Source organism: Notechis scutatus, chromosome 16 (genome assembly GCF_049901735.1).
Source record: "Notechis scutatus isolate UNSWTSFEM ecotype Mainland chromosome 16, rNotScu1.2, whole genome shotgun sequence".
NCBI classification, from domain to species: domain Eukaryota; kingdom Metazoa; phylum Chordata; class Lepidosauria; order Squamata; family Elapidae; genus Notechis; species Notechis scutatus.
In genome coordinates, this window is record NC_142024.1 from 8100753 (window position 1) to 8128074 (window position 27322).

At 47.5% G+C, this 27322-nt stretch overlaps 1 protein-coding gene across 1 annotated transcript; it reads right to left on the reverse strand.

Annotated features, from left to right (window-relative positions):
• Positions 1-396: 396 nt before the first annotated feature.
• EMC1 (ER membrane protein complex subunit 1) lies at positions 397-27208 on the reverse strand. The gene is made up of 22 exons (XM_087944795.1): positions 26789-27208; positions 24334-24458; positions 24128-24193; positions 22263-22356; positions 22047-22175; positions 20654-20780; positions 20271-20420; positions 19671-19838; positions 18543-18614; positions 17820-17942; positions 16852-16948; positions 15938-16054; positions 13565-13764; positions 12751-12900; positions 11610-11771; positions 11074-11193; positions 7292-7429; positions 6113-6286; positions 5510-5720; positions 3749-3833; positions 2437-2566; positions 397-1618 (listed from the first exon to the last, which is right to left on the reverse strand). The coding sequence occupies exons 1-22, from the start codon at positions 26893-26895 to the stop codon at positions 1439-1441; spliced, it is 2925 nt and encodes a 974-aa protein (XP_087800921.1). The 5' UTR covers positions 26896-27208; the 3' UTR covers positions 397-1438.
• Positions 27209-27322: the final 114 nt, after the last annotated feature.

The window sequence follows — 27322 nt, forward strand, 5'->3', positions numbered from 1 at the left end:
ACAAACTACACCGGTCTGTTCCCTGAGTTGGGGGGGAACAACAGCCCTAAAGAATAAATTGGACGCTTTTATCGTTATTATCAACCGACATCCAGGCTCTCAACGTCCAGAGGAAAAAATTGGCGGCCTTCTGAGACTTCAAAGGGAACCGCAGGCTCGCCTCACAGAAGCGAGACAGAGAGACTTCCGGGACGGAGGGCTAGAACGCCCCACGGCTATTTCCGACCGTTCTTCCGCCCCCGCATGGAAAGGAAGCCAAAGGAACGCAGGGGACCCAGTATCAGTTTCCTTTCCCGGCTCGGCGCGAAAAGGCGCTTGCGCAGAAAGGTGACTCAGCGACTTTCTCTTGGGTGCGCATCTGCGCAGGCGCAGTTAAACACACCTCCAAGAAGCAAATTCACTGTGATTTCTTTTATTTCTGCTGTGCCTGAACTGGATACAGGCGGAAATAGGTCTGACTTCACATTTTTTCCCGACAGAAAATGCAAATTTCTACCCTGCAAACTCCAGATTTAGACTCTGCCCACCGCAACCCAAAACCCTCCTCAAAATAAATATAAATAAACCAACAAACTCTTAGCAAGCCACTCACTTGCCATAAAGAGAAAACAAAAAACACATTCAGGAAAATGGTTTCATTCAGAAAGTCAAAACTTGTTTTTTGTTTTTTTTCAATGAGCTTCAAGTACTCCCATAACCCAAAGCTGGACAGATTCCCCCCCAAAAGTCAATATAAATTAGGAACTATAATAAGACAAAGGAGGGGAAAACAATCTAAGAACAAAAGGAGCCAATTAAAAAAATAAGTTTAAAAATTCAGTGCAAGGAAAAGACAAGTCAAGTCTCTCTTTGAATTCCTTGCGAGATGGAAGATGGAACAGGTTCATTTTTTGCCTGATTTATATCCATTTTCCCAAATTCATCACCTGCATTTTCCAAGCTGATATTTTCACACATTCTCTCAAAAGACTGGGGTGGTGTTTTTTTCTTTCTTTCTTTCTCCACAGCCATTTTCTTCCTTGGGGGGTGGGGGGGGGGAAGAGAACCGAAACAGGCTCTATAGAGAAATCTGGCTGAAATCTGAGCTAAAATTTTAGGGGGGAAGAAACAGGACGACAATGTTTTATCACAGCTTCAGGAGTTGAAAAAAAGGTTCATCGTAAAAAAAGTTTCAAGCAGCAAAGCAGATTCGCAGCGCTGGCATCGAAGGACGGGGGGGGGAAGGCGGCTTAATAATTTCACAGGACCTTCCCCATTTCTGGAATTTCTCGTTTTCCGCAGTGAATCGGGCAATCGGCAGGGCAGTTTCATGGTTCTTTCTTCCTCCGGGGTGGGTGGAAAGCAGGCAGTACCCCCTCCCTTTCAAATGGGACTGCAACCCACTCGCAAGGGCTCGGCCGTTCCGCCGTCAAAAGTGGGCCTGTGTGCTTCTCTACCGTTACCGCCAGGCCCGGTTCAGCAGCTTCACCTGGGCCAGCCTCTTGGTGATCATGGTGGCGAAGACCAGCCCGAACAGCACGCTGCTGATCAAGACATAATCATAATCGTCTTTGAGGACGTCGAACTGTTTGGAGGGGTAGACTCTGGTCTGGTAGATGTCTAACCCATAAGCCACCACCTGAAGGAGAAGAAGAAGAAGAAATAAAAGAGAGTTTATCCGTTTTTTTAATGATGAATAGATTTATTTTTCTTTTTAAAATTATAAATATTTTTAATGCAATTGAAGGGGAAACTTGCGGACTCCGACTTGAAAAGTATATATGTAATGTAGTAGTTGTAAGAAGATTAGTGTTATTAATTTTTTAGGTGATAATTAAAAGTTAAATAATTATTGGGGTTTAAAGGGGGATTAATTACATATTATGTAAGCAAAAGGGGTGGCACACTCAAATTGGCAATAGTAGGGGAAATTCTTTTGAAATGTTTTGAAATGAGGTTGAACTTTTGGAATGATGAATTAAGTATATGCAATGAGATTGCAAACCTGACAGAGAAAAACATAAAGCATGAGGAAGATGAAGATATGAGAGTTACTTAAATTTTAAGGAAAAAGATTAAGCAATGTACTGATAAAATATACAAAATAAGCTGGAGGAAAGTATTTGATAAAAATGATAGAATATATGTAAAGTATTGGTAAGAGATGAAAGAGAACTTTTAAGAGGAGTGGACTTCGATTCCCAGAATTCCCTGGGCCAAGACAATGATCTATGGTGTTTCTCAACCATCAGAATTTAAGAGGAGTGGACTTCGATTCCCAGAATTCCCTGGGCCAGGACAATGATCTATGGTGTTTCTCAACCTTCGGAGGAACTTTTTTAAGAAAGAGTGGACTTTTGACGACTCCCAGAATTCCCCAGGCAGCAAGCTGGCTGGGGAATTCTGGGAGTCGAAGTCCACCCCTCTTGAAGAAACATTGGTCTAATGAAGGCTCACCAGACAAGTGGACTCCAGGCCTGATGGGGCTGTGTAAATGCCCCTCATTCGGGAGATGGTTTGATTGTAGTTGATGAACCTCTCGGCGTGGATTTGCACATCCGGGGAATAAGGTATCAGGTTTTCTTCCCTGAAATGAGCGGGAAAATATCTCGGTCCCACCTCAGCCATTTAGCCTGTGCCTGGAATGCTCTGTCCTAGCTTATTTCTGTTTTTGCTATTTCTCTACCGCTCTTTGCCATTTGTAATGCTTCTTAGGTAACCTTACACACCCTAGCCAGATTTGACTAGGAAGGTCAACCCAGGCCAGCCAAAACGGGTGGGATTCTACCTGGTCTATAGAACCAGTTGTTACGATTCCGCGCAGTTCAGAGAACCGGCAAATCGTGCCACTGGCTGGCCCCTCCCCGCCCCGCCCACTCACTCCTTACCTGGCGTGCGCACCATCCAACTTGCCTGCATTGTGCCTTCACCTAAGGTAAGTTGCTATTTTTCCTTCCCGCCACGCCCCGACCATCCGCCGTTCCAACTATCAGCTGTGCCCGGTGATTTAGATTAGCTAGAAAGCAGGAAATCCTTGGATTTCTTGCTTTCTAGCTAATCTAAAAGCAGAGCTGAACCTTCCTTAGGACTGAAGCTTCTATTTTTCAGTGCAGACTCAGGTAGCAGATTGCAGAAAGATAGATCTCTGAGTGAATCTGCGATTCTGGGAGCAACCCAATCTGCCTGCCTGCTTTGCCTGATTTTGGGTAAAAGTTCTTTTTTTATAAAACAAAATTAATATCTACATAAATATGTACAATATTTACATACAAGCCACGCACACCGAGTCACGTGACCACCAAGCCACGCCCAGTCAGCAAGCCACGACACCCAGTCCCATGACCGCCAAGCCACGCCCACAAATTAGGCCATGCCCACAGGACCGGTTGTTAAGAAATTTGAATCCCACCCCTGAGACAAAACCCTTCTCCTACTCCACCCTCCATGGTTCGGCTAGATCAAAGGTTTTCGAAAATTTAAGACTTGTGGACTTCAATTCCCAGAATTCCTGAGATAACATGACTGGAGGAGGAATTCTGGGAGTTGAAGTCCACAAGTCTTAAACTTTCCAAGTTTGAAGACCCCTGGGCTAGAGCCAAGCCACTCCGGCTGTTAGCAGCATGATGTGGACATGTAGCATTTTAAAGACCGCTTGGAAGGTCTGGCTGAGAGAAACCCCAAACCCCCAACATCAGCTTCCCTATTTGCAAAGTCCTAAATGCCCCCTGGGCTCGGCACTGGATGGATCTCCCCTCCCCAAATTCCTCACCTCGTTTGCTCTGTGGGGACTTCCGGCCGCCGTGGATCCAGCAAAGCCTTCGGAAGGGACAAAATGGCCCCCGAGGGAAGACCGACTGTGCCCAAGAGAAAAACGGAGAAGCTTTGAAAAAAGGCGGGGAAGCTATTATCGTCGCAATAGATTTGCCAGGGAGGATAATATGTGTTTTTATCTTTTTCTTTTTTTAATTCACATTTTTAATGTTCTTGTCTAGTTTTGTTTGGCCTGTGGTTTTTTTCTTCCTTTTCGATTCTGCATTTTAATCTTTTACATATTTTTTTTTAAATGAGGAAATACAGAATAATGGAAGGGACCCTGGAGGTCTTCTAGTCCAGCCCCTGCTCAAGCAGGAAACCCCTACCCCAAGGGTCTTCAAACTTGGCAAGTTTAAGGCTTGTGGACTTCAGCTCCCAGAATTCCTGTGCTAACATGACAGGATGAGGAATCCTGGGAGTGGAAGTCCACAAGTCTTAAAAGCTGTCAAGTTTGAACACCCCTGCCCTATCCCATTTCAGGCAAATGGTTCCCTGTGTCAACCCTGAAGCTGACCTGACCAGGGCCATTTTGAGGCTTCAGTGTTGCCACACTGGAGTTGAGGGATTCGGGGGGCAATAGAGATAGCTGGGGTTTTGTAGCCAAAACAAAATACTTTCCCCTGGGAACCAAGGACATTCCCACAAGTGGCCAGAGAGAGGAGGAGTGAAGTTACCAGGCAACCACACGGATCCCTGATTGGTCTCCTGCTTGCGGGGTGGGGGGAGGTTGGACTAGATGACCTAAAAGGTCCCTTCCAACACTGTTAATCTGGACCATGTGACTGATAAATTTTGGGAAGGGAGAAAAATTTTAATTAGCTGAAAACTGTGAGAACATTCAGAGCCGGTTTTCACCAGATTGTGCCAATAGGATACATCCAAATAAACTAGTTGTCAACTCGTAAATCATTCCTATGCCTGTTTCCGAGTTGCCATAAGGAGGGGGGGGGAAAGGCCTGATGGAGCAGTGCGGCCAATGAAGGCCAGAAGCACATTCCACGCTTATCTTGTGGAGATTGTAGCTTAGGCTACCAGATCTTCTGCCCATGAAAATCCTTCATTGGAGAATGCGATTGATGACACCGAGCCCGTGAACGTGTTTCATTGGAGAATCTGATTTATGACACACCCAGCGGAGTGGGGAGAAACAGGGTCATAGGTGATAGTAAATTACGTGTCTCAGAGTTGGCTTCATACAGGCTAATGCCGGACATGTTGCTCCTAATATATCTTTTGGACTCTTTTGAAGCTCGGCTCGAGGCTCATGATTTAATTAGGGCAATCGCCAGAATCCTGACACTAGTCTTTGAGAATCTACCTGCCTTGGAGTTCTGTTCGTTATGGATGTATTACTTGGAACCCTGACGCTCCAATCAGGAGAAAGTTCCTTGGCCAAGAGAAGGCAGAGGCACGAATTCACCAAGGGACAGCGAGTGGCAGTTCAGGAGAAGTTGCCAGCTGAGGGCAACGTGGTGCCCGGTCCAAATTTGGCACAAGGGACTGCACACCTGCCTAATCTGATCTTCCCACAGCTCTCAAGGGCCTTATCTGTTCCGCGGTGGACCCACCGGCCTTCCCCTCTGAAAAGGCTCCTCAGTGCGAGCCAGCCAGCCTCCTGGGTTCAGATTTCCTGGGTGGGGGTACGTGTGTGTGAAAGGCAGACCACCCGGCCTCCCTCCCTCCCTCCTCTCTCTCTCTCCTGGTTTCCTTCCTTAACTCAGCAGATGGCGACTCGTGACGCCCCGTTCGGTGATGGTAGCTTCCAGGGTGCTGATGGCGGAGGGGAAGATGTAGGACTGCTGCAGCACCTGGGGCGAGTAGGGCCGGTCCAAGGAGCTGAAGGCCGTGGCGTTGTATTGCGTGGTGCCCTCGTACAGCTCCAGCACTGTGAACTCGTTCCGACGGGCCTTGGCGTTCCAGTAGAGGTACTGCGGAGAGAAGGAGGGTCTCTAATAATAAAGCCACATTCCTCAAGTCCATGGAGGTCTCTCTCTCTCTCTGTCTCTCTCTCTCTCCCTCTTTCTTTCTCTTCCTCTTCCTCTTTTTTCTCTTTTTCTCTCCCTCTTTCTTTTTCTTTCTCTTCCTCTCTCCCTCCCTTTCTTTCTTTCTTTCTTTCTTTCTTTCTTTCTTTCTTTCTTTCTTTCCTCTTTTTCCCTTTTTCTTTCTTTCTCTCTCTTTCTCTCTTTCTTTCTCATCCTCTCTCCCTCCTTCTCTTCCTCTCTCTCCCTCCTTCTCTCCCTCCCTCTCTCTTCCTCTCCCTCTGTCTCTCATGACTTGGCCCTACGAGCTCCTGCAGCTTTGGAAGGGGGCAAACACTTACCACCACCCAGTTTTCCGAATGGACAATGTGCACCGGCCCCTCGGCCTTCTTCTGCACCGAGGAATGGATGATCCGACCGGTGACGCCGTCGATCAGATAGATTCCAATGAACGAGCGCTCCGGGTGGGTGTCCGTGCTCTCGGTCACCACAGCCAGCAGGTTGGGGTTCAGCGACTGCGAGAAGGGAGGGGGGAGGAATGCAAAGCCTGTCAGTCTTCCTTAGGTAAAAGTCATTGCACAGAGTGGGGAAGGGAAGAAGAATGAAAGAGGGAGAAGAGAAGAGGGGAAGGAGCAGAGAAGGAGATAGGAGAGGAGAAGAAAAGAGGAATGAGAAAAGGGGAGGAGAAGGGCAGTAGAAGGAGAGGAGAAAGAGATAGAGAAGAAGGAGAAAATGGCAGGAGAAGGAGAGGAGGAGGAGAGAAGAAAACAGGAGTGAGAAAAGGGGAGGAGAAGGGCAGTAGAAGGAGAGGAGAAAGAGATAGAGAAGAAGGAGAAAATGGCAGGAGGAGGAGAGGAGGAGGAGAGAAGAAAACAGGAGTGAGAAAAGGGGAGGAGAAGGGCATTAGAAGGAGAGAGGAGGAGAAGAGGAAGGAGAAGGCAGGAGGAGAAGAGAAGGCAGAGGAGAGGAGAAGAGGAAGGAGAAAAGGGGAAGAAAAGGACAGTAGAAAGAGAGGAGGAGGTAGAGGAGAAGAAGGAGAAAATGGCAGGAGAAGGGGCAGGAGGAGAGAAGGAGGAGAGAAGGAGATAGGAGAGGAGAAGAAAAGAAAAGAGGAAGGAGAAAAGGGGAAGAAAAGGGGAGAAGGAGAGGAGAAAGAAGAAGAGGAGAAAAGGAGAAAAGGAAGAAGAAAATGGCATGAAAAGGGGCAGGAGAAGAGAGGAGAAGGATGAGAGAAGGAGATAGGAGAGGAGAAAGGAAGGGGAGGAGAAGGGCAATAGAAGAAGGGAAGGAGGGGGGGAGTAGGGGAAGGAGAAGAAGAAGAAGAGAGGAGGAGGAGTAGAGAAGGAGATAGGAGAGTAGAAGAAAAGAGGAAGGAGAAAAGAGTAGGAGGGCAGTAGAAGAAGAGAATGAGTAGGGTGAGGAGAACAAGAGGAGTAGAGAAGGAGTAGAGACAGGAGAGAAGACAAAGGAGGAGAAGGAGGAGGAGGAGAAGAGAAGAGAGCTTGCTTTCTCCCCCTCACCTTGTACAGGACGCTGCGGTCGCCCATCACCCGGCCTTGAGAGTGGACGTGTTCGTTGGCCCGCTTCCCTTTCACCGTCACAATGCGCTGCAGATCAGGCGGGATGGTGATGTCCCAGGTCTCTTCCGTTGCCAGGTCCTGTGAGGTGGGGTGGGGGGGGAAATAGCCAGTGGGTCAAAGGCTGGTTCGCGACTTGCCAACACTCCCCTCTGAACTCTCCTGAGTGCTCGCCCCGAAAGAAGCGGGGCCCAGAAAGGCGGCCAGTGCCCCCCCGCCCAACAACTTAGCCTCTGCATTCGTGGGAGCTGGTTATTCCACCCTCACCCAAATGTAACCTGTAACGTAACGTCTCGAATTCCTCACGCTTTACAAAATCGACTACACATTTCCATTCATACCTGTACCACAGTGGTCCCCATGTGAAACAGCGTCTCACCTCTCCCGCAGAAGGTGCTGCGTGAGTTGCCGATTTGCTTCCGGGTGCAATTCAAGGTGCTGGTTGTCCCCTTTAAAGCCCTTCATGGCTTGGGACCAGGTGATCTGAGGGACCCCCTCTTGCCGGTCACATCTACCCGACCCATCAGAGCAGGGAGGCAGGGAACATTGGGGGTCCCACCCCTGAGGGATACACACCTGGTGGGACCCAGAAGCAGGGCCTCCTCCGTGGTGGCTCCCTCTCTCTCTGAAACCTCATCCCCGCCCCGCCCCCCAGAGATTAGAACGGCCCCCACTCTAGCTCTCTTCCGGAAGGCCCTGAAGAAGACGACCTGGTTCTGCCAGCGGGCCTGGGGAACCCAGAGAGGGATGGAGCCCATGAAATGGCTCGTGTGATCTGCTGTCATTGGGGCGGGGGTGGGAATTGGGAGGTGATATTTTATTTATTTATTTTCCAGATTTTGTTCTATTGTACTTTATCAATTGATTTGATTCATTGTCAGTTTCTATTATTTTTAATTTAATTTTTTTGTTTTAAATATGGTTTTACATTGTGTAAGCCGCCTCGAGTCGCCTTGGACAAATAGGCGGCAATGTAAATTAAATTAAATAAATTATGTGCTCCATATTTACTTACCATGTATTTTATGCCATATGCCAGCTAAGCAGCTTAAATAAATAAATGCTAGCCACGTGCTAGCTAATTAGGATGGCTGGATGCATGATGGCTGGATGGATAGATGGCTGGATGGATAGATAATTAGATGTGTATATGACAGAAATGATAGAGACTAACAAATTAAATAGATGCGTATGTGAGAGAGATGCTAGATGGATGGATGGATAGTTGGATGGATAATTAGATGTGTGTGTAATAAATGATATAGACAGACAAATAGATACATGTGTGAGAGATGGATAGGATGGATAGGATAGGATAGATGGATAGGATAGGATAAGGATAGCATAAGGGTGGGATAAGGATGCGATAAGGATAGGATAGATATGATAAATGATGGATGGATAATTAGATGTGTGTGTGACATAGATGACATAGACAGGCAAATTGAATAGATTTGTGTGTGTGAGAGATGATAGGTAGGTAAGTAGGTAGATAGGTTGATAATACAGTACATAGATAGACAGATGATAGATAGATAATAGATATATATATATAGATAGATGATACATAGATGATAGACAGATGATAGAAAGAATAGAGATAATAGACAGATGATAGATATATAGATGATACATAGGTGATAGACAGATGATAGATAAGACTATAGATAATAGATAGCTAGACAGATAGATGATAGATATATAGATGATACATAGATGATAGAAAGAATAAAGATAATAGATAGTTAGACAGATAGATGATAGATATATAGATGATACATAGATGATAGACAGATGATAGACTATAGATAATAGATAGTTAGACAGATAGATGATAGATAGATATACAGATGATACATAGATGATAGACAGATGATAGAAAGAATAAAGATAATAGTTAGACAGATAGATGATAGATATATAGATGATACACAGATGATAGACAGATGAGATAGACTATAGATAATAGATAGATAGTTAGACAGATGATAGATAGATATATAGATGATACATAGATGATAGACAGATGATAGAAAGAATATAGATAATAGATAGATAGTTAGACAGATAGATGATAGATATATAGATGATACATAGATGATAGACAGATGATAGATAGACTATAGATAATAGATATAGTTAGACAGATAGATGATAGATATATAGATGATACATAGATGATAGACAGGTGATAGAAAGAATAAAGATAATAGTTAGACAGATAGATGATAGATATATAGATGATACATAGATGATAGACAGATGATAGATAGACTATAGATAATAGTTAGACAGATAGATGATACCGTGTTTCTCACATAATAAGGCCGGGCCTTATTTTTTTTGACCCCAAAACGGCTAGGACGTCTTTCGGGGTGACTTAATTTCCCCTCTTGCATCCTCGGGTGGGCGGGCGGCCACAGCTTGGATGTTGGGAGACCTTCCACCACCGTTAATTTCTTCCCCCTTGCTGCCGTGGCGTTACAGCACCGCGGGCGTTTAGGCACGTGCAGCCAGTCAGGGCTCCTCCCTGCAACCGGAGCCCTGAGGAGACCTTGGTTCAGGCGCTCCTGTGGCCACCTTCCCTTTGCTTCGAGGTAAAGTGAATTATTTTAAACACCTCCGCTCATCCCGCCAGGGCGCGCAGAGCCGCACGGGCTGGGCAGAACCAGGAAACACCCGCGGCTTGCTTTCCCGGCTCTGCTCAGCTCGCACGGCCCTGATGGGATGAGCGGAGGTTTTAAAATAATTCACTTTACCATCGAAGGCAAAGGGAAGGCGCCACAGGAGCGCCTGAAGCCAAGGTCTCCTCAGGGCTCGGTTGCAGGAGGAGCCCTGACTGGCTGCACGTGGCTGCGCCAAACGCCGCGGCGTTGCTGTAACGCTATGGCAGCAAGGAGAAGGAAATTAACGGTGGCGGAAGGTCTCCGATATGAAGTGCTCCACCAACGCAGGCAGCACCATATCCGGGCATGCAACAAAGTACTTCCTAACGTAAGCCTCCCCCATTTCGCATGTTTAATATGGGCCTTAATTTGGGGGGAGGGGCTTAATTTGATTTTATGCCAATAAATCATGCTGGGGCTTCCTATTGGTGGAGGCCGTATTGTTGGAGAAACACGGTAGATATATAGATGATACATAGATGATAGACAGATGATAGAAAGAATAAAGATAATAGTTAGACAGATAGATGATAGATATATAGATGATACATAGATGATAGACAGATGAAAGATAGACTATAGATAATAGTTAGACAGATAGATGATAGATATATAGATGATACATAGATGATAGACAGATGAAAGATAGACTATAGATAATAGTTAGACAGATAGATGATAGATATATAGATGATACATAGATGATAGACAGATGATAGAAAGAATAAAGATAATAGTTAGACAGATAGATGATAGATATATAGATGATACATAGATGATAGACAGATGATAGATAGACTATAGATAATAGATAGTTAGACAGATAGATGATACATAGATAGATGATAGATAGGTGGTAGAATAGATGGATAGATGTGTGTGAGAGAAAAGATAGATGGAGATAGACAGACACAGCTAACAGGCTGACTGGACGGATGCTTGAAAGTCCAATCAGAACAAAGCAACTGGACACAGAAAATTTCCCTTCATTTAAAAAAAAAAAGATATCTTACTGCCCCCCCACCCCCCCACCCTCGCTTGGGACTCCAGAAGCCGTACCCTTCTCAGCCTCCGTCCCATCAGCTTCCCCCGTTTGTCGTCCGCCAGATAGAAAGTGACGGAGGGGCCCATTTCTTCCAGCTGCCGCAGGACGTTCTTGGTGGCCGGAAAGACAGTCACCTGACGGAGGAAGTCAAGGGGGGGGGGGGGGGCAATTACAAAAGGCCTCTCCGGAAGAATCCTCCCAAGCACGACACCCAAATCTACCCACCCAGCTCGTTTCCTCCCTTCCCAGTGGTGGCCTTCAGCCGGTTCTGACCAGTTCTGGAGAACCAGTAGGGGACATTTTGAGTCGTTTGGAGAACTGGCCAATCCCACCTCTGATTGGCCCCGCCCCCATCTATTATCCCCCTCCCATTGAGTCCCAGCTGATTGGCTGGGTCTTCTTGGGTTGCCCTGCCCAGGAGAACGGAGCTGGAAAGCAGGTTAGGGGGGTGGGATTTTGCAGTGTCCTTCCCCTGCCACGCCCACAGAACCAGTAGTAAAAGAAAAATAAAATTTGAATCCCAAAACCGCAGCAAGCGGGACGGGGGCACCTTGTACTCGTCGTCAATCAGAAGCAGCACTTTGGCGTAGTCCTGGTCCATGATGGGAAGCAGGATGGATTGCAGGATGGGGCGGCTCAGCCCCGGAGGAGTCACCTGGCTCCACTTGCCGAAGATGGGGTTGAAGACGTAGAGTTTGCTGAGGCCTGACTCCTGGGGGGGGGTGGGGGGGATAGTAGGCAGGGGTTGAGTGGGGGCTCAAACACCGTAGGGCTGGTGGTACTCAACCTTTCCTTCCCGCATCGTCCGCCTTTAAATATCTTTTTGGGCCCAGGGACCCTCAAGACTTAGCTCAAGATTTTAATCCCGACGGGGTTTTCTTCAAAGCTTTTACGGACCACCCACCCACCCAGGCCAGGGGTCGGCAACCTTAAACACTCAGAGCCATTTGGACCCGTTTTCTACGGGGAACAAAAAATAAAAAACCTGGGAGCCACAAAAGTCCTAACCGGAAGTCCCCCTGTTCAATCCTGGAGCAGACCGGAAGTCCGGTTCGTCCACCATAGAGTCTCTCCTCCCAGCACCGCATCCGTTTTTTCCTCTACCTGCCCTAACCAAAAGCCCTATCAAGTGTGGAGCCGAGCGGAAAACCTGCCCCCCTGCCCTAGAATCTCCTCCTGGTGCATTGTGCAAGTTTATCCCCTCTCCCCCAAAAAAACTGGAAGCTCCTCTCAAAATTGTGGTGCCGACCGGTGACAGGGAGCTGCAGCCGAGGGATGAAAGAGCCACATGCGGCTCTAGAGCTGCAGGTGGCTGACTCCTGCCCTAGGGACCTGGGGTTGAGAACCAGCGCCCTAGATCAAAGAAGGCTGCTCCCCTTGCGTTCCTCCCCCCAAGGACCTTCGGCCTTTCTCTTCGGCCCTTAGACTTATATACCGCTTTATAGTGCTTTTTCAGCCCCCTCTAAGCGCTTTACGGAGTCAGCCTCTTGCCCCACACAACTCATTTGACCCTCCTCGGAAGGACGGAAGGCTGAAGTCAACCTGGAGTCTGGTGAGAACCGAACTGCCCAATTGCAGGCAGCCGGCAGGCAGGCAGAAGCAGCCCTGCAGTACCGCACTCTCGCCACTGCGCCACCGTGGCTCGTTTCTTCTTCTACTCGGAAGGAAAAAAGGGGAGGGGAGGCACCCACCTTGTCCTTGACCAGCAGGGTGCATTGTGGGGGGTGGGGGAAATGCGCCGTCGTCCTCTGGACCATCAGCTTAAAGGAAGATCCGGGACGCACGTCCTGGAGGAACTGCTTCCATAGGATGGTGCCCGAGCTGCTCTCTATGCCGAAAAGCTGGGGAGGAAAAAATCTCCGAATTAAGCGGTTCTTAGGAGACGCTCTGGATAGTGGAAGCGTCTTGTCTGGCCTCAGGAGGGAAGAGGATGAGGAGGGAAGAGGAGGGAACGACGGAGCCACCCTCGCGTTGGACTCTGCCTGATGGGCTGAAGGTTTCTGCTCCCGGCAACCCCGTTTGAGGCCGTTTCGATACAAAGCGAAGACTCCCATCGTTTTAAATTCAGACCACAGGACGCTCCTTTATGAGCGGTGCGGTGGCCCCAGAGGTCACAATCACCTCACAATCAGGAGGCTGTGAGTTTCAATCCTAGGTGGAGGCAGATATTTCTCTGTCTCTGGGCGCCATGGGAATCTATCTGCTGAATAGAACTCCGCCCTGGCAACAGGAAGGGAATCCGGCCAGCAAAACACTCAGCTGCATTCGATGGCCCAGACTCCTCCCCGCAAGGGATTTACGGGGGTCGTTAAAAAAAGGATGGGGATAACAGGCACCTCCTTACATCCTCGACGTGAGGAATGGCACCTCCCCCTGCAGGAGCAGTCTACCAGGTTCTGAAGACGAGTGGGAGGATTGCCGCCCCGGCTGGTGGGGCTCCTCTTCCACAACCTCTAACTGTCCGGTGCAGAGAGCAACCGCAGCCCTCACCCACCCACCACCCACCTTTCCAGAGGCTGTGGCAATCACAATCATCTTCTGCAGGTTGAACTCATCCCGGGCTAAGTTATCGACGTTGAACTCGTTCTTCGTCTGGCTCCGGGGTTTCCGGGCGTCGTAGAACATCTTCCAGAGGTGAGTGGTCCAGGCCTGGAGCAGGATGAGCTGAGAGGACAGGCGCTTGAAGAACATGCCCAGGAGGCCGTCTGGGGGAGATTAAAAGAAGAAGAAGAAGCAGCGGCAGCCGCCGAGAAGCACGATTAAGGAAAGGCTCCCAAGCGAAATTCTTTCCTTCCTTCCTGCTGGTTCCCCGGGAAGAAAAAAAAAAGATTCCTGTGAAATTTTAAGGCCAACTGGAAAGATGTTTTGTGGGAAGGCCTGGAAACTCATTTTTAAAAAAAGAGGAGGAGGAGGAGAAAGAATGAAGGGAGGGAGGAATGAGGAGAGGGAGACAATGGAGGAGGAGGAGGAGGAGGAGGAGGAGGAGGAGGAGGAGGAGGAGGAGGAGGAGGGAGGAAGAAGAGAAAGAAGAAGAGGAGGAAGAGAAAGAAGGAGGAGGAAAGGAGACAATGGAGGAGGAGGAAGAAGAAGAAAAGGAAGAAGAAGAGGAGGAGGAGGAAGAAAGAAGAGAGGAAGAGGAGAGGGAGACAATGGAGGAGGAGGAGGAGAAGGAAGAAGAGAAAGAAGAGAAAGAAGAAGAGGAGGAAGAGAAAGAAGGAGGAGGAGACGGAGACAATGGAGGAGGAGGAAGAAGAAGAAAAGGAAGAAGAAGAGGAGGAGGAGGAAGAAAGAAGAGAGGAAGAGAGAGGGAGACAATGGAGGAGGAGGAGGAGGAGGAGGAGGAGGAGGAGGAGGAGGAGGAGGAGGAGGAGGAGGAGGAGGAGGAAGGAGAAGGAAGAAGAGGAAGAGAAAGGAGGAAGAGGAGAGGGAGACAATGGAGGAGGAAGAAGAAGAAAAGGAAGAAGAGAGGAGGAGGAGGAAGAAAGAAGGGAGGAAGAGGAGAGGGAGACAATGGAGGAGGAGGAGGAGAGAAGAGGAGGAAGAAGAAGAGGAGGAGGAGAAAGAAAGAAGGGAGGAAGAGGAGAGGGAGACAATGGAGGAGGAGGGGAGGAAGAAGAGGAAGAAGAGGAGAACGAATAAGAAGAGGAGGACGAGGAGGAGGAGAGGAGGAGGAAAAGAAAGAAAGAAGATGAGAGGGAGACAATGAAGAAGGAGGAGGAAAAGGAGGAGGAAGAGGAGGAGGAAGAGGAGAAAGAAAGAAGGGAGGAATGAGGAGAGGGAGACAATGGAGGAGGAGGAGAGGAAGAGGAGGAAAAAGAAGAGGAGGAGGAGGAGGAGAGGAGGAGGAAAAGAAAGAAAGAAGATGAGAGGGAGACAATGAAGAAGGAGGAGGAGGAGGAAGAAGAGGAAGAGGAGAAAGAAAAAGAAGGGAGGGAGAGGGAGAGAATGGAGGAGGAGGGGAGGAAGAGGAGGAAGAAGAGGAGGACAGATAAGAAGAGGAGGAGAAGGAGAGAGGAGGAGGAAAAGAAAGAAGATGAGAGGGAGACAATGAAGGAGGAGGAGGAGGAGGAAGAAGAGGAGGAGAGAAGAAGAGGAGGAGGAGAAAGAAAGAAGGGAGGAATGAGGAGAGGGAGACAATGAAGAAGGAGGAGGAGAAAGAGGAGAAGGAGGCAGAAGAAGAAGGAGAGAAAGGAAGGAAAGGAAAGGAAGGAAAGAAGGAAAGAAAGAAAGAAAGAAAGAAAGAGAAAGAAAGAAGGAAGGAAGGAAGGAAGGAAGAAAGGAAGGAAGGAAGGAAGGAAAGAAAGAAGAGAAAGAAGGAAGGAAGGAAGGAAGGAAGGAAGGAAGGAAGGAAGGAAGGAAGGAAGGAAGGAAGGAAGGAAGGAAGGAAGGAAGGAAAGAGAGAAAGAAAGAAAGAAAGAAAGAAAGAAAGAAAGAAAGAAAGAAAGAAAGAAAGAAAGAAAGAAAGAAAGAAAGAAAGATAACCTTTCCACAGCTGAGCTGGAAGGTTTTTATTTCCCAGCTTCTGTGCACTGCCCACCACATGGGACATGGCTCCAAAATCAGAAATGCACCCCCCCACACACACACTCAAGCAAAACAGGAGACGGGACATTCGGGTTACCTTGAATGGCTGATTTCCAGGCAGCAAAAAGGAAACACAAACCAGGAAACAATTCAGCATTTAGTCTTTGGAGGAGTGGGAAACAAGCAAGCAAACACACGAACAAAAACTCTGAACATAGCAGCCCAAATCTCCTTTCGAGCTTCTTCAGGAGAACGCTGCACCAAGCGATGGACGCTAGGCTCACTTTGCAAGGGTCGGCCATCTCGGCCAAAATCATTCTCTCCCCTCCTCTTCCTCCCCCCATCGCTCCTTACCAGCCTTCTTCCCAAATTCGCCCTCCAGTTCTGCCTGGGCCCCCGTCAAGGGCAGGTCAACCATCTCCAGACTAACCACCTCAGCCAGAGACTCTTCCCGGGTCCACCAAATTTTTCCTGCCAAGAGTGAGATTAAGTGAGCAAAAACGAAAAGGGGAAAAAAAAAAGTTCTTTCCTTTCTAGCCGTGGGTGGAATCTCCCAGAGGGCAGAGCAAGCGAGGAGGAAGAAGGGCTACCTGGGCGTCCCAAAAATCACGAAATCTCCTCGTCTCGACAAAACCCCTTTTATTTAGGCTAATGTAAATTCCTATCGTTCACATCCAGCGAAGTCCCGGCAAACAAGTCTTTCAAGAGTGATTTACAATCACAGATCTTATCAGGCTTGGAGAGTTGCCAGGCCGATAGCTTCCAAGCGCAAAGCTGTAGCAGAAAACACTTGGCAAGGAGTCACGAACAAATCTTCACACTAATTAAATGAGCTATTGTCTCCTGCAAACACACCCCTCCCCTTTGGCTCCTCTTTATTCCCTACGGGAGGGGCCATTCACCATCCACCTGTGCTTTTACAACCAAGTCGACCCTTGTTCCTTAGCTGTTCCCTTCTCCTAGCGGCTCTGTGCATGAGCACACTGGGAACAGGCTCCAGCTGCTCTTCTTCCCCACTGATCTCTGGCTCCAAAGGCAGCTGATAACTGTCGGACGGCCCTGGCCCCATCTCTGTCTCCGACGCAGAGCCCTCGTCAGAGCCTTCCCCAGACTCCAGGACTGGCCCAGGTACCTCCCCAACCTCCTCCCTGTCCGAGTCTGCTGCCAGCTCTGTTGGCCGCTGGGCCACAACAGCTACGAAGCTCTGGCCCAGGTCTGGCCCCAAGCAGAGGGTACCATGAAGGGTGCAGCACCACTCAAAGGGGTACCTGGCTGTTGCAGGAACAGGAGGAGGTGATCCTCCGTTTGCACCAAGGCACGGTACCCAACGGAATCATCCTTCTTTAAAAAGACCTGAATGAAGAGCTGCGACAAAGGGAAGAAATGGATGAGCGATAGAAAAAGGGCATTTTCCCTCTCTCTCTCTCTCTCTTTTTTAAAAAAAAAATATTCGTATTGTACATTTTCCTTTATTATACATCACATTTCCAGTTTTGCAATGGCAGTGTACTGGCTAGATCAAGTCCTTTTTATATATACATCGTATTTATACATCCTGGTTAGAACCATTATTCTCATAGTCATACAGCGTAGTTTCTTTTAAATGCACAGTATTGTACGTCACAGTTATAACTATTGTTTTCATAGTTGTACCATAACACTCTAATTACGTTTATTACTTTTAATCTATATTTGTGTACAGCCCAATAGTGATATTGTTTACAGTATATATTGTTACACATATCCATATACCTGTATTTATTTCTATTTTATTAATCTTCTTTCGTTACTAAGTTACTAATCTGTACACCTGTAATTTAACCATTTGTACAAGGCGTCCCATGTTAAGTAGTATTGTTTCCTCTTTAAGTTCCATCATTAGCCTGTCCAATTCGGCACATTCTAGTGGGTTTTTTTAAATTACCTTTTCATCTGTAGGTGTGCTCTTGTTTTTCCAATTTTGTGCATGTGTGATTCTAGCTGCTGTTATTATACGTAACATTAAATAGGTGGTTCTTTTATTGCATTTCCCCGGTAATATACCCTAATAAGAATAATTCTGGTTTTAGATCTATTTGCTGTTCTAAAGAGCGTTCCCAAAGCACAATCTTTGGCGAGGGGTGGTTGGTTTTTAAAAAAAATGCAGCGTGGGCTTTCAGATCCCAGAGAAATAATACTCTCGCCGAGCGATGGCTGCAGGCTGGGAACACGGCCCGCTTATCGGAAGCACCGTTACCTGCTCAGGCCTGATGCTACTCTTCTCCAGAGTGAAGGTGATGAGAGTGTCCAGAAGCCTCTGCCCGGTTTCAGCCAGGTACAAGTTGATGGTGTAGGCCTGGGCGGGGCAAAAAGGGCCTTCCTTGGAGGGAGAGAATGAACAGAGCGAAACGGCCTTCAGTTTCGCACAAGGATGGAAGTTACCCACCAGGGAAGAAGCGAAAGATTGAACAACACACTTGGGGTTCAAACAGGCACCCGCCGTTTCAAGCAGCCTCTTAAAATCTCTTGTAAGAAGAGACTGGACAACCGTTTGTCTGTCATGAACAAATCTTCCCCCTAATTAAATGAACGAATTGTCTCCTGCAAATCACCCCTCCCCTTTCGCTCCTCTTTATTTCCAATGGGAGGGGCCATTCACCGTCCACCTGTGCCCTTACTCCCGAGTTGACCCTTGTTCCTTAGCTATTCCCTTCTCCTGGCAGCTCTGCACATGCGCACATCGGGAACAGGCTCCAGCTGTTCCTCTTCCCCACTTATCTCCGACTCTGTAGGCAGCTAATAAATGTCGGATGGCCCTGGCCCCATCTCTGCCTCCGATGCAGAGCACTCATCAGAGCTTTCCTCAGATTCCAGGACTGGCCCATGTTCCTCCCCCAAACCTCCTCACTGTCCGAATCTGCAACCAGCTCCGCTGGCAGGCCACGACACCCACCCACTTCATGCAGGGATGTATATTTACCCCTTCGCCCTTGCAGGCAAGGACAGCTGTCACAGTCTTTTCACCGGTAGTCGCAAAAGTCACAAGGCTAGCCTGGATAAACACAATGCGAAGAAAGACAACGAGAGATCAATAGTGCATGGATCACAAAAAGATTTTGGGCAAAAACACACACGTGGTTAGAAAAGCTGTTAGGAAAACATGTAGATCTTAAACCTGAACTTTTTTTATTGGTATAATATCAGGAAAAAAATGATAAACAAAGCGTATATTTAATATTGCATGAATTAAAAAGGATTGTATTTGCTCAGCGTTGGAAAAATGTAGAAATACCGCTAGATGATGAGATAATTAAGAAGATATTGGACTGGGCAGAAATGGACAGACTTACTTACTTAAACAGATACAGACTATTATCAAACGTGGAATTTATTTTATCGATGGCTGGAAAAAAGCGGTAAAGTTTAGGAATGTAATTGTTGTTTTTTTCAGATTATTTTTTCTTATTTTTAACATACAATAAATCCATTCCATTTCAATCGTGGGCCGATTAGGTACATATTTCATGTGCTTAACAATTACTAATAATATTCTTCTTAATAGTATAATCATATAATAATCACATTCCCATATGTATATGTCTATTACACTACTTTCTCTTATTGCTTTATAATTATGTCTAATCCCTTTTAATCAATTTTATTTTCTAGCCATTTATAAAACAAGTCCCATACCGTGTAATATTCAGATTCTTTTTTTTCCTTTAATTTCTAATGTTAATCTATTCACGTCTGCAGATTCGAATATTTTTTCAAGATTAGGAATGTAATTTGTGTCGTTATGGTTATAATCAAACAAAATAACCCAGACAACACGATGTTTATTAAGCACTAAATAAATTTGATAGCAGAAAAAAAAATAGCGCATGCATCACTTCACACAACACTCACAAAATCCAGAATTCTGAGAGTCAAAGTCCGCATATTTTAAAAGTTATCAGCGTTGAGAAATACTGATATGAAAGCGCCGAGGTTGGCCAGAGTTTCAAATCCTGGGCATTTCCACCCAACCTGCCTGAGTGTTCCTTGAAGGGGAAGGGTGGAGGGAGGTCGAGCTCAAGAGATCGAAGCTTCCCTTTCTGGTCCTCACCTGAGGGAAATTCCGAAGGAGGCTCAAGACGCCGTGCCGATATTGCAAGAGAGCGAAGTGGGTGGGCGACAGACGCAGGTAGAACTGAGGCCGGGGAGCTCTGGCTGGGTTCGGCTGGGAGGACAGGATGCTGGATTCGGAAAGGTTTGCAAATTCCAGGCCGAGAGACTGCAGGAAGGGGTGGGGGGAAAAAAGAGAGCAGGCCGATCAGCCAAGCGAGCTGCAGAGGAAGTGAACACCTGGATGCTTTGGGGCATTATAACCGCCGCCGGCCGCAGTTGAAAGGAACATGCACTCCCCCGTTCCAGGATCGAAAAGCCTCTCAGAGTGATGTGGTGGCCGAGAGGTGGAGCCCTCGCCTCACAATCGGGAGGCTATCGGTTCGATCCTAGGTAGAGGCTGGGCACAATGAGAATACATCTGCTGCAAAAACTCCGCACTGGGGACCGGAAAGGCATCCGGCCAGTAATCACTCTGCTCCGTTCCAGTCGCCCAGATTCCACCCCACAAGGGATTACGGGAGTCATGGAACAAGGAACTCAGAAGCACCTCTCAGCTTTGCCCCAATGGGACAGGCCAGCTCATTTCTGGACCCCTCACCTGCAGCGGAACCTCCTTCATCTCCTCCTCCGCCTCCAGGGACAAGGTGTAAAGGGACTGGGTGGCTGGGTTCACACACAGGAGCGTCACTTCTTCCACGACGTTGCAAGTCCCCGCTAGGTTCCTCAACCAGGGAGCTGCCACCCTGATCTGCGAAAAGCAAAGAGAGGCGCTCGCTCCTTATCCCAGCTGGGATGAACCAGCAAAGGCACACAAAACTAACTTCCTGCTTAAAAGGCAGAGGTGCACCCAAAATATTTGACGTCGTTGTAATTTTACCGTAAGAAAAAAGACTTTTTGCGAGATTACTGTCTTCCCTCCCCAATCTTCCCCCAGCCAACCTGGCGAAGGAAATCCCACTGAACGCCAAACGGTTGCTTCACCTGTCTTGTCATTTCGCCATCCTCAATGCTGAAAGTCAGGACGCTGAGGTGGCTTTGTGGAGAAATCCCGACAACATGCACCACACCTGTCCCGTGGGAATAGACTAGCTGATACTGGACCATCTCGCTGATAAAAAGAAAAGCAGGTGCGAATTAGCACGATCAGGTTGTCTGTTTTAAGCCATCTTGCCTTCTTTCTCAGAGGAACTCCTGAAATTTCTGGGTCAAAATTTTATACCTTAAGGACGGATATAAAATACGCAGAATGAGAGGCAGCTCTGAAGACCCTTAAAAGTTGCTTATTTTCAATCCATATTACAGGCACTCCTTGTTTAGTGACAATTTGGGACTGGTAATTCAGGTGTCAAGAGAAGCAGTCGCTAACTGAAATGATAACTCGTGCTTATGTTTTTAACTCGGCTTTCCTTTCCCTGCAACGTTTGTTAAGTTTTAAAGTTACTTTCCCATCGCTGTTGTAACCGGGAACAGTTGCTAAATGAGGCAGTTGCTAAACAAGAACAATCTGTAATCTATTTTGTCAGCTTTGGAATCCTTATTGAAAGCTGCCACCCAGCTGCGGAGGATGGAAAGGGGGCTGCTGTTGTTTGAGCAGCTTTCAGTCGACAAAATAGATATGTAAAACCTTCAAGGTCGTTCTCTACGGCACAGCAAGAATTGTAGCTGAAGGGTGATTGGTTCACGTGATTTATGATGTGAAAGAAAAGTGGGTGGGTGTAGGTTGAGTCTTGTGGGAAGTCGGGGAGTAAACTTTAGTTTCGGAATTCCACAGACGTGCCAAGTTTCTGTTTTAATAAAACACTTGGAGATGATGGTTGTCTCGGAGCTACTGATTGGAACGGGTAATTTCTGGAACCCTGACACTATAGCCTGTTAGTAAGAAAAACTTAACCTAACTGCTGTGGTCTTTTTAGAGTTGCCAACAGAAAGGGAAGGGGGAGAAAGGGGTTTGGAAGAGCAGTGCGGCAGCTTGGAAATCGAAAGTGCATTCCATAAATAGTTTTTCAAAGATAGTAACTAGGTGACTGAAGTTTCTGCTGGGCAAAATTCTAACTGGAGAACATGATGGATGACTCTGGGCTATGGATGTGTCCCATTGGAGGATATGAATTATGGAGGGTGGGGATACAACCAGGGTCAAGGGTGACCATGAATGATGTGTCTCAGAGTCGACTGCACCCAGGCAGTGCCGGACATGTTAACTCCTAATAAATCTTCTTTAAGTTTTGGAAGTTTGGCTCGAGACTCATGATTTAATTGGGGTAACCGCCGGAATCCTGACAACGGCCAGGAATATGCTAACACAACAGAATATTTCTGCTTTATAAAAATGAGTAGGGTTAGGGTTAGAGGCTATTTCCTAGAGTCAACCCACCTTTCTGGCAAATGTTCTGTCCATTTTTGGTAACCGTTGGAGAGATAATGTAGGAGCAGGGAACTCTTCTTCAAAATGGCCACGTACTTCACAGCATCTTGGACTCCAACCAAACTAGCCATCTGAAAGCTTAATTTAAGAATTTATTTTTTTGTTTAAAAAAATGGGCGTCTTTACTCACTTGTTGAAACTAATCCTAATCCAAAAGACTCTTACCTGCCAGCGTCCATCAAAACCTCCCAATTCAGGCCCCCAATGTTTGTTTCCCAAGAGCGCAGGATACGACCCCCGTTGGAAACCGTGATGGCATCTACAGAAAACAGGTGCAGAACATACAATTTCAGTGTTTGCCGGCAACCTGCAGAGCTGGCAGCAGAGTCGGACAGTGGGGAGGAACATGGGCCAGTCCGAGAGTCTGGGGAGGACTCGGACGAGGGTCCTGCGCCCGATGCAGAGATGGGGCCAGGACCATCTGGGAGTGGGGTGCTGACTCCGGAGCCTCCAGAGTCTGGTAGCAGCGAGGCAGAGGAACAAGGGGAGCCTGTTCCCAGGGTGCATATGCACAGAGCTGCTAGAAGGCAAGAGCAGCAAGACAAAAAGGGGTGACTCAAGAGTAAGGCTGGGAGGTGACTGCCCCTCCCAGAAGGGATAAAGGAAGTGCAAAGGTAGGAAAACCTTTGCAGGAAAGGTTCAATAAATCACATATACAAAGTTATGGCAACATTCCCACCCACAATAGTTCAAACTGGCCATCCAATCTGACATGTGTATAATGTCATATGGGGCATCTTCAGGATAGATAAGAAGCTACAGCCGCGCAATAAGCAAGTGATAAAAGTTTTCCCAAGTTTTACAATTCACCATCTCAAGCCTCCAGCACTCTTCCCCCCCGCCCCCAAAGCCCAATTTATTTTCATTCCCCCCCATTTCTACGGCAGCCGGAAAGACAAGCAGAAGGAGGATTCTTGAAGGTTGACAGTTTTTTTTCCCCATTGAAGACGTTTCGCTTCTCATCCCAGAAGCTTCTTCAGCTCTGACTGGATGGTGGTGGGGAAGGGAAGGATTGATCCTCCTTGCAGACAGCTGGTCATTTGGGGAAACAAAACAGCCACTTCATAAACGCACGGCACAACATAGGAGAACAAACCCATCAGGACTTCGATTCAGCAGTCCATTTGCATTTGAAAGACAAAAGCCGCTCTTTTGAAGACAGCAAAGTCCACATGTTGGGGCAGAGAGGACCACTGGTTTGAAAGAGGGGCTCAAAGAGGTCATCTATGTCCAAATTGAACAGCCCTCCCTCAACAGAGGGGGAGGGATATGACACCACCTATCTCCAGCCTACAACACAGTTCCAAGAAAGCTCCACACCCGTTTGCACCACTCAGGTGACCCTGAGGACACAGACAAACCTCCAAGTGGCCTCAACGACCCTCTAAAAAGGATGCGAACGACCAGCTGTCTGCAAGGAATATCAATCTTTCCATTCCACCACCATCATCCAGTCAGAGGTCAAGGGGGAGGAGGAAAAAATTAGGGAAAAAAAGGAAAAAAACTGAAAAGCACCTTTGGGACAACAGACGGGTGGGTCCATGACTAGTAGCATTCTTAGGGTGGGGTTGAGGGTTTCTGAGGAAAAATGAGACTATAGGACCATTGCACCCTCAGGTGGACAGGGGGGACCGGGGGGGGCCGGAGCGCCCTCAGGCGCCCTAAAAGGGGGAAAGCCAGCTCTGCAAGAGTAAAATCCTTCCCTTCCCCACCATCATCCAGTCAGAGCTGAAGAAGCTTCTGGGATGAGAAGTGAAACATCTTCAAAGAAAAAACCAGCAAGTCCAGTTGCCTCTTTTAAAAAAGCACCTTGTTATTAACCTTGTTAATAACTTAACAGCTGCAGCGATTCATTCGACAACCGAGGAAAGAAAAGGTCGTAAAATAGAGCTAAAATTCACTTAACTGTCTCACTTAGCAACAGAAAATTTTGGCTCAGTTGTGGCTGTACGTCGAGGATAACTAGACTGCCCACATGGAGAAAGCGAGTCAATGAGAAATGGCTACCAGGAGAGCGTCCCCTTCCTCACCTTGACCATGGATCAGCATGGCATCCACTGCCCCTTCAGGGGTCCCTTTGTCCACATGTCGCCACACTGGGGGAAAAAAAAACTAGATCAACCTTTTAAGAAGGCCTTGCACCCACAGCAGGAGCTGCGCTCTTTCCCATTTGGGGGAGGCCCTTTCGCTCCCCGGGAGGCGCTCTAGGCAGGGACCCCCCAAAAAAGACACTCACGGATTTCACCACTGCGGGAGTTCAGCGCAGCCACCACGTTCTCCTCCGTAGCCACGATCAGTTTCTTGGAGGCAGGGGAGGCTTCCAAAAAGGCGAACTTGAGCTTGCCCACGTACTGCTGCCTCCTGCAATAACATGCAAAGAAAAATCACATTTCCGCACGCTTCCTGCGGTCATAAATGGAAACAGCCAGGAGGGGTTAGAGATATTCTCTTCGCTGAAAGGAAAATAGGGGTCCTGGGGTGCAACTCTCATCCGTTCCCCAATGGCCATGATAGTCCAGCCACCCCCTCCTCATCTTCTATGTAATTTATTTATTTGTAAAATGTTTTGGCTTGCCCATCTTATTACAGAATTAACTGTGAGTCTTACAACCCCAAAATCTTAAATATCTGTAAGATCACACACCCTTTTCACTCCACAAAGCGCAAGGCTCCCCCGGGCAACTTGCATTAGTTCAGTGATTTATTTAGTGTATGGCAAATCACACGAGCATTGATGAGGTTACCTAGTTGGGTCATGAAACATCTGCAAGAAAATATCCAAGTTCAGAGAGCACCAAGGACCCCACAATCCTTCTCTTCCTCCTCTACTATAAATACCCCTCCCTCCTAGCACTGATGTTACCTAGTTGGGTCATGAAACGCCTGCAAGAAAACCGCCAAGCTTAGAGAGCTGCAAGGACCCCACAGTCATCCTCCTCCTCTCTGCATACTCCACTCCCTTCTAGCACTGATGACATTACCTAGTTGGGGTAATGCAAGAAAACAACCAAACTCAGAGCACCAAGGACCCCAGTCATTGTCCTCCTCCTCCTCCTCCTCCTCCCTGCACATCCCAAACCTCCTAGCACTGATGATGTTACCTAGTTAGGGTCATGAAACATCTGCAAGAAAACAGGGAAACTCAGTGAGCATCAAAGATCCCTCATGTCAACCCTGAGCTACAAATATTTCCTTCCTTCCTTCCTCTACCTGTCCTTCCATATTTCCAATTCATTTTCTCCTTCCTTCCTTCCTTTCCTTCCAGTTCAAACCTTTATTATCAATGCACAACATGTGTAAAATGAGATTGAACAAGCCTCCCTTGGTGCAGCCCACCCAAGAACACGGAATACATCTCAGTCTCAATAATCAATAAATAAAAAGAAATCCCTAACCCCAGGTAATAAATTAGCACACATTACACACACACACACACATATTACACTGGTATATACACTGGCACATTAAGCCTGATTGTGGTGTTATGTTGCGTTTACTAGTCTGACGGCCCATGGATAAAAACTATTTTTCATCCTATGTTCCCTTCCCCTTCCTTTCTTTGGTACTAGCACTGATAATGTTACCTAGTTGGGTCATGAAACAACTGCAAGAAAATGATCAAGTTCCTCAGAGAGCATGAAGGACTCCATAGTCCTTCCTTCCTCCCTCCTCCCTCCTCCCTTTCTTTTTCTTCTCCTCCCTGCAAACTCCACTCCCTTCCAGTACTGATGATGTTATTTAGTTGGGTCATGAAACGTCTGCAAAAAAACCAAGCTCAGAAAGCACCAAGGGCCCCTTGTGTCAACCCTGAGCTACCAATATTCATTCTTTCTTTCTTTCTTTCTTTCTTTCTTTCTTTCTTTCTTTCTTTCTTTCTTTCTTTCTCTTTCTTCTTTCTTTTCCTTCCTTCCTTCTTTCTCTCTCTCTCTCTCTCTCTCTCAAACCCCCCTGTACTAGCACTGATGATGTTATCTAGTTGGGTCATGAAACGTCTGCAAAAAAAACCAAGCTCAGAAAGCACCAAGGGCCCTCGTGTCAACCTTGAGCTACCAATTTTCTTTCTTTCTTTCTTTCTTCTTTCTTTCTTTCTTCTTTCCTTCCTTCCTTCCTTCCTTTCTTTCTTTTTTTCTTTCTTTCTTTCTTTCTTTCTTTCTTTCTTTCTTTCTTTCTTTCTTTCTTTCTTTCTTCTTCTTTCTTTCTTTCTTTCTTTCCTTCTTTCTTCCTTCCTTCCTTCCTTCCTTCCTTTCTTCCTCTCTCTCTCTCCTCTCCCTCCCTCCCTTCCTTCTAGCACTGATGATGTTACCTAGTTGGGTCATGAAACGTCTGCAAAAAACCCAGCAAGCTCAGAGAGCACCAAGGGGTCCACAATTATCCTCGTCCTCCTCCCTTCTAGCACTGATGATGTTACCTAGTTGGGTCATGAAACGTCTGCAAGAAAACCTCCCAGCTCAAGGCCCCTCATGTCAACCCCGAGCTCAGAGAAGCAGCTGCCTTTCACCCCAGAAGCGCCCTAATTTAAGGGCCGGTTTGCCACGTCCGGATGTTTTTATCAACGCCACGAAGCGCCCTCCTTCTCGCCCGCAAAGCAAGCAGCAGCGCCCGCGTCCCTTTCTAGTGGCGGGCAGTTCCACGGGGCAACCCTGAACGGCGCCGCCCTTCGAGGCAGGCAGGCAGGGCAGCCGGTCACCCACCAGTCGAACTTGCCCACTTGGTCCTCGTAGACGGCGCCCGCCGGCGGGGGAAGCCAAGAAAGGAGCAGGAGCGACCAAATAAGCAGCGGCTGGACGGGCGCCGCCATGACGACCCAAAGGAGGCAGGAGCCGGAAGGGAAAAGAAAGCCTCCGCTGTCCCATCAGGCTCTGCGCGATCATAGAGGCAAGAGATAGACTTCCGGCTTCCGGCACATAGAGATATGAATGTTGTAGAGTGACCTTGAAGGCGGGGAAGAAAAAAAAAAGACCCACAGAGCAAATCTCGCTGTAATCCCTCAACTGGCTTTGCTTGTCATATCTGAGGCGGGAATAATTTTTTTTAAAAAACGGAGAAAATCAATCTGTACATAGATCTACAGCTGCCCTCCCATCCAGGCCCCGCGCGAAAGGCCCGCAACCTCAGCGTCGAAGGACCTCATGAGGGGGAGTTGAGAGGCAGAGGCGGATATTGCCCGATGGGGGGGGGGGGTAAAAAATAAAAAATAAAACGGGGAACAAATAAAACGGACCGAA

Bases quoted from the DNA above. Each gene is read 5' to 3' on its own strand.
- EMC1 (XM_087944795.1), bottom strand. From the start codon at position 26,895: ATGGCGGCGCCCGTCCAGCCGCTGCTTATTTGGTCGCTCCTGCTCCTT. The intron at 22,357-24,127 runs GTGAGGAAGGGG...TGTTTTCTGTAG, and splicing joins CATGCTGATCCATGGTCAAG to ATGCCATCACGGTTTCCAAC. The intron at 13,765-15,937 runs GTAAGGAGCGAT...AATCTCCCCCAG, and splicing joins CGAATTTGGGAAGAAGGCTG to ACGGCCTCCTGGGCATGTTC.